This window comes from Argentina anserina, chromosome 3, assembly GCF_933775445.1.
Source record: "Argentina anserina chromosome 3, drPotAnse1.1, whole genome shotgun sequence".
NCBI classification, from domain to species: Eukaryota; Viridiplantae; Streptophyta; class Magnoliopsida; order Rosales; family Rosaceae; genus Argentina; species Argentina anserina.
In genome coordinates, this window is record NC_065874.1 from 917,290 (window position 1) to 931,478 (window position 14,189).

The window sequence follows — 14,189 nt, forward strand, 5'->3', positions numbered from 1 at the left end:
CCTCTGCATCTCCTTCTCGATAGCTATCTATATCTCGTCTCGACTCAAAACTGCGAATTTCGCAACGGATCCACAACACGCGACTCCTGCAATTATTGTAACATTGACGACCGATATCATGATGGCGAGAATTGAGATTTCTTTTTTCTTTTTTTTGATCAACAGAATTGGGATTTTTCTGGAATGCGGTTCTTTATAGGCTTTTCTTTTTGCCTTTTTTCCGTTTTATACTTGGACACGCCGTCTAAATTATTTATTTATTTCGTTTTTCTGTTCAACAATGCGTTTTTATTGAATTTTTCTGATTTTTTTCATAGACATTACAAACACAACATTCCAAACGATCTGGTAATCATGATCTATTATAATTGTAACAAAATAAAATCATGATCTATTATAAACGTAAAAAAAGATTATCTAAAATTATTAAGACACACTTAAGGATATAACGTTGTCTCATCCCCTTTTGAGTTAGTTCGTATGCAATAGTAGTTTTAGGAAATTCACTCCCTCTGCCTTATAGTAATAAGTTTACTGTTATAAGTAGAGATTGAATTCTTATTTATCCTTTAAAGGACAATTTTTGGTAAGTGTACATGAAATTTAGTTCACTATGCCCGCAACTTCTAAAACATACATTTTGGTACATCAAATTACCTCAAAAAGTTAAATGTACATTTTGATTCATCAAATTATCATCTATCAACCAAGTATTGAGCCAAAACTTTAGGTCCTAAGAGAATCTTGTTTCCAGAATATGACCCTCGAAAAATTTGTTATTCGCACCTAAATTGATAGTTGTGTCATAAGGAAATTACTCGATTTTGAATTATCACAACTTCTTATCTATTCAATATGTTACTATGTCGATAGGTCATTAGTGTGCAATAACTTGGGTTTAATCTTGTGCATAAGCTCGAAGTCTTTTCTGTCCAGTGGTGACTTTTAGGCCTTTAACTACTTTTACCATTGCCTTAATTAATATGTGTTGAAAGTTGAAAATTAAGGCAATGGTAAACTTTTTTATAGAAGAAACCCCCCGTCACCTCCATCTCGATCATTTTAAACCTTTTGATTTACAAGAAAACTTCAATTCAGACTAAGTACTCACCAAAAAATCCTTTTAACGAATAATACTTCAAACCCTGTTCGAGTTAAATATGGTTTTCAAAACCTAGTAGGTCATTGTGAGTACGTAAAGTTTACCTATATAAATACGACCCTGGCCATATGGTAGTATGGAATCAAAGCCTGACACTTGGGATATCATGGAAGGAACATCTCGAAAACGAATGAAGACAGGGGTCATAGTAGAGGCCAACACAATGAGACCTTCTTTGCCTGATCTTGTTATTCATCGATTACTCACACAGCTGCTTCCGACTAAAGATGCGCATCGCATGAGCTTTCTTTCCAAGCAATGGGAAGGTGTTTGGTCGCTGAGCCCCGTATTAGATTTTGATGAGTCCACAGAGGTTCATGACGATGACGTAATTCCCGAAAAACAAGTTGAACACAGGAACTTCACCAACATGTTGAAGAGGTACTTGGAATATCGAGAGAGCGACAAGACGACGCAAGTTTTGGATAGATTCAGACTTCGCATGACAAGATACTTGTATGAAGATTATAGCATCGTAGACAATTGGTTGGATTTTGCATATAAGAGGAGCGTCAAGGAGGTTGATCTTAGCCTCGAATTAGGTTGGCATAAACTTCGTCGCCCTAACCCTGAAATAAGTTGGGAAAAACAGGTCGAATATGTATATTGCCTATCCCCAGTGAGTTTTTTTCATGCAAAATCCATAACTACATTGAATTTGGAGTTTGTGAGAATACGAAGGAGGTACAGTACTAGTGCAGAGCTTGAACATGCAAGAGTTCTTCCTTGTTTGAAAAACATGTCCCTGAAAAGCGTCTACCTAGACGAGCACTCTCTTGAGGACTTAATTCTGGTGTGCCCTTCCATCGAATGCCTGTCATTAGATTCATGTTGTTTCGAATATTCGGAAATTAGCGTTTCAAGTTCTAGTCTCAAATCTTTGGAAGTGAAGCACTGCGATGCTCGCAATATTGTGGTATTTAACTGCTTGAACCTTGAATATGTTACATTCTTATCAGAACTCCCACTCTCGAGGGCGCTCTTTTTAGCATGCTACAATTTGAAACATATCAGCATCCATGGTCAGTACTTGAGAAGACTTGTTTTGCATAAATGCCATGATAGCCTAGAGGCCACCATCCATACTCCGGGTCTTTTTAGTTTTAGATTCGATGGTTCTCTGAAATCCAAACTCTATCTAAAAGATCCAGATCTACAGAAACCCATCATCACTTTGAAAGACAATTACAATGGAGAATCACATAACAATATTCAAGCACTGAGAGATTTTCTTGAGGCATTTGATGGTGCTGTCGACAATATGGATCTCTACATCTCGGATTGTAACGCTATCACTTTTCCAGTAAGATTCAGAGCGACATACTCGTCACCTTTGCCTGGGCGTAAGGTGCTTGTGCTCACCATGTTGCATAATCCGACGAAGGCAAACGATATCTCCGACTTGAATGACTTCTTGAGTTGGATGGCATCTGCATTATCAATGGTACGGTACTAATGGTTATGTAACTCTATTGTAATATTGCAAGCTGTATAAAGTATAAACCTGCTTCTCCTGCCTCCTTTTGAGTATATAGAATTGTTGAACTAAGAGACCAAGTTCAGCAAAGAAGAAAAAAGAATGAAACCAACATCTAACACTCAAGCTCAGCTGAACTATTAAGTAATGGGTGTGAAGCTAGATAACTCATGTAATATGAACAAAGATTACAGGAAACTGTTTCCCCTATTTGAGGTGGTCAGTATATTCATACAAATAAAGAGTACATAGATGAACCCACACAAGGGGGTAGGGCAATTTGGGATTATAACAGTACATAGGTAAAACAATGCTCAAAACTGAATCCAACAAATAAAAAGACATTCAGCATTTCCCACATCAAAAATAACAACAAATAATTTTAACTCAAAAAGGGAATGGCACTAAACATTAAGGACTTCATAACATAAACATAGCAACATCACACACCAAGAATAAACATCATAAATTCATCACAATCCATAATAATAAATAAAGAGCTGATATGCATTACTTTAGTGTAACAAACATCTAATTTCCATCACTTTATGTTACATTAGATAAATAGATTAGTACGTTTTCTTTGGATTTTCCAATTGTGCGGATTTTTGCTTGTTATCTTGTCACACCTCAATTTTTGGTAAAAAAAAATTTTATAGGAGTAACTCACACTATATGGAATGAATTTCCACAACAAAATATGAAAAAAAAAATTAGAAAAAAGAAACTCAAATGACACCAACCGAAAGTAAACACTTTATTATTCAAAGTTTAAACATATTACAAGAATAGACTCATCAAATCCTATTTTTATTCTAAGAAACTAAAGAGCAAGCATATCTTCATTTTTATTCTAGGAAATTAAAGAGCAAGTAAAGTTTCACACAACAAAACACTCTTGAACAATAACTTCAAACAACTTGTTTCTCACCTGTAAAATATTAAAAAGGGGTGAGCATATAAAGCTCAGTAAGAGGCAAACTTCTTCAAATTAATTTTCAGTCATGACAAACATATTAATACAACTTTTCCTACTTCACATAGTTCATGTATCACAAAAAACTAGGTCTACATGTCTCATACCATGTACTTTACCACTAGGGTAACTTAGAGTTTTCTTTTACATGAACTATTCCCTCATCATTCCCATAAAACCATTTTGCTAGTCATCTTGCCCATTCCCCTTTCACCAATCCCGAATTATCATTCACATATCTTATACTACTTTGCGCATTATCCTGGGCATATATGGGATATGGCACCTGCTGAGGTTATGGACTCAACTACATAAAAGTTTGATCCTAACTTCTCTACCCAAGTACCTTAACCATAGAAAAATTCCCTTCATACGTAGTAATATCAGTAGCATACATAATCAAATCAACAAGAGGATCAGAAACCAGAAGCAAAAGCAACCCAACTTAGACAAGAAAACCAACAACATATATATACAATCATAGAGGATCCCCATTATCCTCCTACCTTTGCTGATTTCCACCTCAGGTCTCAAGCTCCTAATAAAATGGTAAAACCATAGAATCGATGTCGTATGATTAAAGGATTACACTGATACAAAGTTTAACAAACAAGCACAACCTTTATTTCCCCAAAAGTTGGTTTTAAGCAACACAGAACCAATATTTTAGTTTTATGATCTTAATACAAACACACCGGACATGTACCAAACTAATAGGGTTTTGACCTCAAATTATTCTAATCACTTATAGCTAACACTCTAGCAAAACTCTGAGACTTGGAATCACTTTAAAACAATGTTTCTAGAATAAATTATGAATTTTCAAAGTTTAACTATAGTTTCATGAAAACTGTTTGGCTAAAAACAAATCATTTAGACTGGGAAAATCATGTGGGTGTCTTCATAACAATTAAACTAGACATCCTAAAGAAAATTTTAGAGTTGAAAACACCTGCAATTGAATTTTATATAATTAGTTATGGAATTTCGAATTCCAGATACAGAATCAGTCTTCACATGTTCTAAAGGAATCAATTTATGGAGATCTAACAAAAATTTAACCAACACATAATTCATAAAACCAAAACCAATTCTAACTTTACAAAATCAATTCTAATCTAACATCTAAACAAAGATATCAAATTCTAATTGTATAAAACTAAGAACATCAAAATCTCAACTTAGCCCAACAATTATATAACAAAATGCAGTACATATTCTCTTCCAATGCTCTCTATTCGGATTGAACCTCTGAGAATCTTATCTTAAAAACGTAGAAACACACCCCTATTTATAGTACTTGGAAAGGGATAAAACTTGGAGCTTAAGAAATGAATCAATAAAACTTATCTGAATTGTTCACATGAAACCTTAGTCATTTAGGTTCTAGACCTGCCACCTTCATACTTCTAGGGTTCCAGATTTGCATAATAGCTTTGAGGAGTCATCTGCTGCAAAGCTTGCTCTCCACCCAGTTAACACCTCATGCTTCCCCAAGTTTTTTGATTGAAATTGGTGGCTTAATCAAGGTCGGTGGTTAGGTTTTGGAAGAAGGAGAATCTGAAAAGGAAGAAAAGGGGAAGAACATGATGAACAAATGAGACAAAGTTTTGAGTTTGTGAAGAGAAGGTCGGGTGTTTTGATCGTTGTCATTGTAATCATCTTCTTTCCTACTTGTTTTTGGTTGAACTGAGTTTGGGTCAGGTCATGGGTTTTGTACCAAAATTTGGGTTTCTCTTCTATTAGAGGAAAATTCACCAACAGTCCCTGAACTCATGTGGTAAGGACAGTTTGATCCCTGACCTTTAAAAAGGATCAAAGAGATCCATGAACTCTTATTCTGATATCAATAAGGTACTTCTGTTAAAACTTTTGGAATATTCCGTTAAAATATTATTTTTTCTGTTAATTTTGTCATTTTGTTAAAATTTTGACGGAGCATGGTGGACCTAATTCTTAAAATTTATTTTTCTAAGTAGTTTACTAATCTTTAAATCTACCCTCTATACTCAAAGGTAAACAGTTATTTTATCATCATAGCAATTATCATAGCTTCTATACTTAGGCTTTTAGCGTTTGCTAAACTGTCTTTAAAAGAACTGCAACAAGAAAAAGAAAAATATAAAAAACTAATAAGAAATAGAAAGAACCTTCCAAGAAATACCAAAAATTATTGGGATATTATCTACAGAATACAGCGTGAAATCTACGCATCCCAAGAAAATATCGAAGTTCTTCAAGAAATTTTTGAAGAAGATCAGAAACCTCTTCACATTTTGAGCATCGGTTAGATTCGCCCTAGCTGGTATCAGAGCTTGTTTCGCTCAGAAACAAGTGAAGATCAGGCTTATACCACAAAATTGGCTCCTTTTATCCAATAAAAAAAAAGTCAGACCTAAAAATTACCAGTCTTTTTGTACTGAAAAAGCTACTGATAAGTGGCAAGTGTGATTTCATTCGAAACATATTCAAGAAAGCCAATACTCCATATAATACGTTTGTAGAATATTAAATATCTTATACGACGAACATATTCATCTCCAAAAGGAGATTGGAGTAGCAAATATTGATCCGTTAAGACCTAGCCTGATTGAATTTCTAGATCATCTATATAGAGAAAAATGCAATAACAAAGTTGCAGAACAACTCGAAAGGTTTAATCTTCGATTAGATTTAACTCAAAGAAATAAATTTCTAACTAACAAATAACAAAATGACAAAATTAACATAAAAAAGAATATTTTAACATAATATTTCAAAAGTTTTAACAGAAGTACCTTATTGATATCAGAATAAGAGTTCAAGGATCTCTTTGATTCTTTTTAAAGGTCATGGATCAAACTGTCCTTACCACATGAGTTCAGGGACTGTTGGTGAATTTTCCTCCTTCTATTAATACCCAAAGCATAGAAACAACCTAAGACTTAAAAAAAGATTTTCAACAAAATACATACTTATATATATAACACAACAAAATAGGTTTTTATATACTATATATATATATATTTTTTCTAGTTGTTACACTTCTCATAGGCTTAGTATGTTTTCTTTCGTTGTTTTTCGTTTGGAACTCTCTAGTTTTATAGTGAAAACTTGGGTTTGCTTGACTTAGCATAAATTGGTATGATTTTCTGTTGGAATATAATGTAATTTTTTTTAAAAAATATTTGATATGTCGAAACTACCCTCAACTACAACCTCTTACCAGTCTTCCCACCCAGCCTCCTGAGAGTTTTGGAGGGTTTTTGCAGAAAACCCCAAAATGGAGTTCGAGAGACGAAAAGCGGCGACACTGACGTCACTGAGGTCGGAGGTGACGGACAAGTCGCCGAAAGGCACGGTGGACACTCCGATCATTCCTCTCCTCGACGTCATCAACTGCCACCGCGACTACTTCACCACCAGCTCCTGCTCCGGCCGAATCTCCATCCTCTCCCAGCCGACCCGCCGCACCACCAAGAAGAAGGCATCCGGCGGCGCGTGGCTCTACATCACCCACGACCCTGCCGATCCCGACGCGGTCCTCGACCTCGTCTTCCGCCGCCGCTCCGATCAGGACGAGCCGGAGCTCCACCAGGACGACGAGGTCGTTTTCAGATTCGAGCCGCTGATTGTCGCCGTGGAGTGCCGGGACGTGGCGGCGGCGCAGCTTCTGGTGTCGAAGGCCATCGCCGCCGGGTTCAGAGAGTCCGGCATTACGAATTCGAATAAGCGCGTGATTATCGCGATTCGGTGCTCGATAAGATTGGAGGTTCCGCTTGGGAGTAGCCGCGAGATTATGGTTTCTCGCGAGTATTTGAGGTTCCTTGTGGGCGTGGCAAACGAGAAATTCGAGGCCAATAGGAAGAGAACCGACGCTTTTCTGGACTCTCTGCTGAGTGAGAGTGGAGGCTTCGTGGCGGCGGCTCAGGACGGTGGAAGTTACGAAAATGCCCATCCCGGTATGGATTTTGATGATTCTGAGCTGTTGTTGTGTTTGTGTGCATTTTCGGAAAGTTGTGAGCTTTATTTTTGAATTTTGAGTATAATGTGTGTTGCAGGACACCTCTGATGTTAATGTGAAACATTGGCAGGGTCCGATGGAGTTAACGGCAGCTTTAGTCTGTCTGTTGTGGAGGTAGAGGTTTCCGGGGAGTCTGAGGAGAATCTTTACTTGTGGGGACATTCGGCTTGTGCATTGGGTGAGAAGGTTGGGAGTGAGATTCTTGTGTTTGGTGGATTTGGAGGCGTTGGAAGACACGCGAGAAGAAATCAGTGTATGCTGGTTGATACATTGTCTGGTAGTTTGAGAAGGATTCGTGTGGAGAGTGGTCCTTCTCCGAGATTAGGCCACACGGCTTGTTTGGTTGGAGATTGTGTGTTTGTTATTGGAGGAAGGGCTGATCCGGAGAAAGTTTTGAGTGACGTATGGGTACTTGATATACGGAAGAATGAATGGAAACTGGTGGAGTGTTCTGGTGATGTGTTTCCTCCCAGGTAAATTTTACTGCTGATATAAGTGATGTTATATATTCGTTGTTGTTTGGTGATATATGTCTTAAATGCGTCCAAGTCGTTTTATATATGGAAGTTATACATATGCAGGCATCGACATGCTGCAGCGGTTGTAGGAGCAAAGATATATGTGTTTGGTGGGCTCAACAATGATGCAGTGACTTCTTCTTTACATGTACTGGATACAGATGATATGCAGTGGAGGTTGATACTTGTCAATGGGGATGGCCCGTGTGCCCGACATTCTCACTCAATGGTGGCATCGGGATCTCAGCTATATATGTTTGGAGGATATGATGGTGAGCAAGCACTTGGAGACTTGTACAGGTTTGATACCCAAACATCTAAATGTAGATGGAAAAAAGTGAAGTCGTCTGGGAGATGTCCCCACTCAAGGTTCTCGCACTCCACGTTTGTCTACAAAAATCATCTGGGAGTTATTGGCGGTTGTCCAGTTAGACGACATTGCCAAGAGTTGTCAATACTTGATTTACGACTGTGCACATGGAGGCATGTAAAACTGGAATCCACCGACGAAGATTTGTTTGTACGTAGCACTGCCAATATTGTTGGTGATGATCTTGTTATGATTGGTGGCGGGGCATCTTGTTATGCATTTGGTACAAAGTTCAGTAAGCCAATGAAAATCAAATTGTCTCCCCTGAAGCTTAGAGATGATAATCTTAAACCACTTGTTAGAGAACTGCATACTGAACGAAATGATACTGTAAAGAGCGAAAAGAGAAGACATCAGCAGGTTCAAAATGTAAAAACATTAGCCGAGACTCCTGATCTAAATTCTAAGAGTGAATCCACGGCTGATGGCATACAGGTGGATGCATATTGGGTTCTGAAACTTGAAAAAAAGTATGCGAAAATAGGGAAGGACATACTGAAGAAGTTTGGGTGGTTAGATCTTGCAAGGAAGGTTTACTCCATCGAAGGTGGTTTACATATTTGTTTCCCTGTAATCGCAAAGTTTTCTGATGTACTGAAAGAGAATCAGCAGGATCGTATGACAAATTTATTTGAAGGACAGAGTGATGACATTTGTGAACCAGCTAAAGGAGCAAAATGTTTGATCGATGAGCTCACCTCTTCGAAAGCCTTAGATATTCTAAAGGAATGTGGTGCCACAACACTGGTAGATGAAGTCGTTGAAGTCAGAAAAACCACCAAATCTCCATCAAAAATAATGAGTGAAGCAGTGGCGCCTCTGCTAAAGGATAAAGGCCTACCTGCAGGATTGTTGGAGGAGCTGCCAACCAGGTTTGTACTTTGACTATTTTTGTCAGAAATAGGAGTAGCGATGCAATATTTTCTCTAAGTTGATAATAAGATAAGGTAGCAGAATTGTTTGAGTTAATTAACTGGGCTAGGGAAGACTCTTCTTTAGTTTCTAAGGTCATATCAAAGAAGAAATTGTCTTAACTCTTAATGAACTATTGGTCGTTAATAAGAGTAACATCATTGGATGCAATTCTCCCAAAAGTTCCACATTTGGGGAAAGCCGATTTAGATAAGGGTTCACTGGGTTTCACTAGATACAATGACTGTGTGCTAGTATTACTGATGTAGAACTTTTTTTCCCTTTTTAGATGGGAGCGACTTGGAGATATTGTTGTGCTTCCAGTAACATCATTCAAGAATCCATTATGGGACTCAATTGCTGAGGAGCTCTGGCCTATTGTTGCCAAATCAGTAAATGCTACTCGCCTTGCTCGTCAAGTAAGCAATGTACACAAGTAGTATATAATATGGGTCCGCTCCTTAAACGTATAAGATTGTCAGCTAGTCATTTATGTACTGATATTCATGACTTAAATGTGTGAATATCACAGGGTTGTGTTGCATCAACTGGTACAAGAGACAGTACTTTGGAGATTCTTATAGGAGATAATGGGTGGGTTGATCATCGTGAAAATGGAATACTCTATTCTTTTGATGCTACTAAGTGCATGTTCTCCTGGGGTAACCTTTCTGAGAAGCTCCGTATGGGCTCTCTGGATTGTAGAGATGAGATCATTGTGGATTTATTTGCTGGAATTGGATATTTTACGCTGCCATTTCTTGTCAGGTTCGTTTTACTAAATATTCAGTACAGTATTATTTCCCATCAATTATATGAATAGAAGTTTGTTGAGTTGTTTTTCTGTCACTGTACTTTCCAATTAATGATCTCTTCAGTTATGGGAATTTAAAACGTGTAAACCTTAAATGATAAGTACAGCTGTTCTCTAATTTGCCTTCTTTATATATGCAAGTCGGGACTTGCGAGGCGCCTACTATTAGGAATTTCTAATGTTGATAGTCATGGTTGTGTATCATAGATGTCAGAAAATTACATATCAATCCCGTCTTTACTGGCAGAATTTTTTTGGATTTTTCAAGGATTAGTATGTTAGGAAAGTTTTTGTTGAACTCACTGCATGGACCTTTTGTTTTCCAAGTTTGATTCATCAAATATGGTTGGTGGTACTAATACTGTAGACGCCATACTACTTGATCATCTTTGAACCTTGGGGGTACTCTCAAGTTTCCTTCATCCTTCAAAGGTTGCACTCCCTGAAGTTGTTTATTGTTGGTTGATCAGGGCCAAGGCAAAACTAGTTTATGCTTGTGAATGGAATCCTCATGCTGTTGAGGCACTCCAGAGAAATGTACAAGCAAATTCCGTTGCCGATAAGTGCATCATTCTTGAAGGAGATAACCGGATAACTGCACCTCAAGTATGTCAAAATTTTAATACTAATTATCACGTGTTTATTAATTTGAAAGAGGAGGCTCCTTATCAACTTTCCGAAGCCAACGTTTTGTGATGTTGGTATTCACCTTGATGGATAAACTGCTGTACCCTAAACATGATCGTTTTGCTATAACATGATTGTTTCTTTACAGGGACTAGCTGATCGGATCTGCCTTGGTCTCATTCCATCAAGTGAATCTAGCTGGGCTACTGCTGTTAGGGCATTAAGGTGATAATGGATTTCATGATTTTAAATGTCTTCCACGACACCCTCTCTCTCCTTAGAGAATGTAAATACACATATTGATTGCTATTCTGGTCATGCAGGGGTGATGGTGGAATGCTACATGTGCATGGAAATGTCGTGGACTCAGAAGAGAATTCATGGACAAAACATGTATCAGAATCAATAGCTGAAATTGCCAGATCTCAAGGTACTGATTCTGGGCTCAATGGGATATCTATATGTATTCCAGTTTATGGGTCTTAAGTAATATACGTTCGTTTGCAGGTCATTGCTGGGAGATTTCAATAGAACATTTGGAGAGAGTAAAATGGTATGCCCCGCACATCCGTCATGTTGTTGCAGATGTAAGATGTAGACGTGCACAGAAATAATAATTAGGCACTGACGTTGATCAGCTGAAGGAAACAAATTATTCAGGACCCATCAATTTTTTTTTTCCAGGGATCCCACAATGCAGTCGGTAAGTTGGCTTGGACTATTGGTCTGCTTGAGAAAAAATATCATGAGATGATTGTTTGGTTTCTAGGTACCAAATAGAATCCCTTCATGAAAATCAACATAGCAAAGCATTTTAAGATTTGTATCAAATGAGCAAATGGACCGTATTTCCTGTAATCTTAAACTCAGGTTCTTTTATTGATGTCATAAACCCCAGCATTTTCTTTGGTCATTGCTGATTCATAGAGACTGGTATGTGCACGTATACATGATGCATACATGTATGTGTACCCCTGTCCAGAGCGTTCTTTGGGGGTTCTTTTGTATGACCAGTGTGGTAGACAGCTGATTTGCTCAACTGGGAGTTTGTTTCTATCAGCTGTTTCTTTCTCAATATAGATTGGACTTGCTAAAAGTCGAAGCGATCAATAATGCGAAAATATGAACTTTATAGAACACTGTAGAGCCTATTATATTGTTAATCAGATTTATCAGATTTCGCCCAGAGTCTATGCACATGCCACATGGTAGGAAGTAAGAAGTGTGATAGTAACATTGAGCAGTAGCCTTCAACAATTTATTTATGCACCAAAGAATGAGCTATAAGACAGTACACCGTGACAAAATTGCTCCTCTATTTGTATCTTATGCTGGAAATTTTTCGCTCCTACTTGTTTGTTGTCCTGTCATACTCAAAGTACTGTAAATTCAATGTTTGATTGCCGTACTCTATGATTAGGAATTACTATTATTTACATGAACTAAGTTCACAAAGCAATGTAAAGTAATAAAATAATAGATTAGTGTTGAATTGGGTTTGCTTGGTTTCAGATATTGAGTTGTTTATACTCAATACCATGACTTAGCATCTTCAGACCAAAAAAAAATAAAAATATACCAAGTCTATACATGTATACATCTGTCAGGACTATTACCGATACATAGGGTATGTGTACTAAACTAATTGGTGATTCCCTTACTGGTATAGACTAATAGTTTATCTCGTTCTGGGGTGCATGATAATCAATAGGATTCAATGCTCATTATTATGACTTGCCCTACATATTGTGGATCTCTAGGGATTGGTCTTCAAAGTCATCTAATTGGAAGAATTTTTATGAACAAACCAGTTGCTGCTTATAGATCATAGTCCAATCTAAGGGTTAATGCTGGCGAACTAGTAATAGGCTTCCCAGTTCCAAATTGGTTAATAGTAAATGAATCAGATCTACATCCATATCTTCATTATCATCAGAGGCAGCCAGATAGCATAAACCTTCATAGTAAGATGGAAACTTCCTCATTTGGCTTCTTACGAAATAACATGAAGGTGATGAAACTATAAATCTCTCACATTTGGCTTCATACTGGAAAGCTTAACTTAGCGGAAGAACTTAAGCACGAAAAATTTCAGTAATACATCCCAGTATTAGATTGATCAAATCTCAGTTCACTAATTTGCTTCTTAACAATAAGGGATTAGTATATGATGAATTCGTGCTAGACTTGTCAATGGTGGTGGGCGAGCTCCATTATATTCATCATCTCTGAGCTCACGGCATTCATGCATGGGAGACATAGAGCCATAGAGGTGACTTGTACAATTTCTCAACTCAATGCAAAGTGTCGGTGGTCACAGTAGAGTAGTGAAGCAACAGTTCAGGAGCTTTCATTAGTGTCCTTGCAAATTAGTTCATTTACCAAATTTACTAAAAGACTAGTGGTATTTAGTACCCTAACCTATTCCTTAATGAGCTGTGATCTTTTAACTTTTTCCCTAATGGCCTAATGGCATTAGACTATTAGCATCTTAACCTATTTTTTGTATTTAAATTATTCCTTCCAACATGGTTACTGTAACTTTCTCATTCTTTAATCTCTGATCCTTCAAACCCAGATCCTTTAGTTCTCTTTAGAAAGATCTTTAGTTTTATTTTTCCTTGGGGAGAATTGGATTGGATAATCCTTTTCTTTACATAAATATTATCCCACTTCCTTTTTTCCTTTCTTCTCTTTGTTAATGCATATCATTATGCTATCGCTTTAGCTTAAGTAATCAATTTAACTATGGTGTTTAGGCTTGCATCAAGCAACAAATTGAAACCAACAGTTTGACAAGTTGATTTCCCAAACAAAACTTACAAAATGGTCTGGTAAACTAAATGGTTAGAAAATCATTTGATCTAGTTCCCAGTTTGACTGTGAAAAAACATATTTGCCCTACAGAAGACATGATGCAGATGAACACTTCCAAACTTCCTTTTCTTTTATGCTTCATATTCATTATGTTTGCTTATTTTTAGTCTTTATAAAATCATGATAATGACTTGCTGGGGCCATTATTTTTCTTTTGTGAACAAGTGGTGAGGTCATGTTTTTAGCCTGCCACTGTTGAGTTTAAATTTGCCAAATGGATTCAACTCAATAATGAAGCTCAAACTAATTAAGAACTGCAGTTGGTTGATGGTGGGCATCTAAATTTGGAAGGAAATTACTGACAGATAAAACCTTTCACCAGATTCTAGTAAATGCCATCTGAGGTAATTTCTCTGGAAACTACTGAAAGATAAGATCTATCACCACATTCCAGTACAGTGCCATTTGAGGTGAGAGTTGAAATCAAGATCCAAGATGCAGAACTAGAACTCC

The 14,189-nt window shown here is 37.2% G+C and overlaps 2 protein-coding genes across 2 annotated transcripts; both read left to right on the forward strand.

Moving 5' to 3' along the window:
* Window positions 1-1,238: 1,238 nt before the first annotated feature.
* On the forward strand, window positions 1,239-2,618 carry LOC126789489 (putative F-box/FBD/LRR-repeat protein At3g59240). Its single transcript, XM_050515653.1, has one exon. The coding sequence runs from the start codon at window positions 1,239-1,241 to the stop codon at window positions 2,616-2,618; it is 1,380 nt and encodes a 459-aa protein (XP_050371610.1).
* A 4,251-nt stretch (window positions 2,619-6,869) lies between these two features.
* LOC126786188 (tRNA wybutosine-synthesizing protein 2/3/4) lies at window positions 6,870-11,980 on the forward strand. The gene is made up of 9 exons (XM_050511938.1): window positions 6,870-7,556; window positions 7,689-8,091; window positions 8,200-9,378; window positions 9,708-9,837; window positions 9,951-10,186; window positions 10,703-10,838; window positions 11,008-11,084; window positions 11,183-11,289; window positions 11,367-11,980. The coding sequence occupies exons 1-9, from the start codon at window positions 6,878-6,880 to the stop codon at window positions 11,471-11,473; spliced, it is 3,054 nt and encodes a 1,017-aa protein (XP_050367895.1). The 5' UTR covers window positions 6,870-6,877; the 3' UTR covers window positions 11,474-11,980.
* Window positions 11,981-14,189: the final 2,209 nt, after the last annotated feature.

Coding starts and splice junctions, on each gene's coding strand:
- LOC126789489 (XM_050515653.1), top strand. CDS start 1,239: ATGGAATCAAAGCCTGACACTTGGGATATCATGGAAGGAACATCTCGA.
- LOC126786188 (XM_050511938.1), top strand. CDS start 6,878: ATGGAGTTCGAGAGACGAAAAGCGGCGACACTGACGTCACTGAGGTCG. Junction 11,085..11,182: donor ACTGCTGTTAGGGCATTAAG/GTGATAATGGAT, acceptor CTGGTCATGCAG/GGGTGATGGTGGAATGCTAC. Junction 11,290..11,366: donor TGAAATTGCCAGATCTCAAG/GTACTGATTCTG, acceptor GTTCGTTTGCAG/GTCATTGCTGGGAGATTTCA.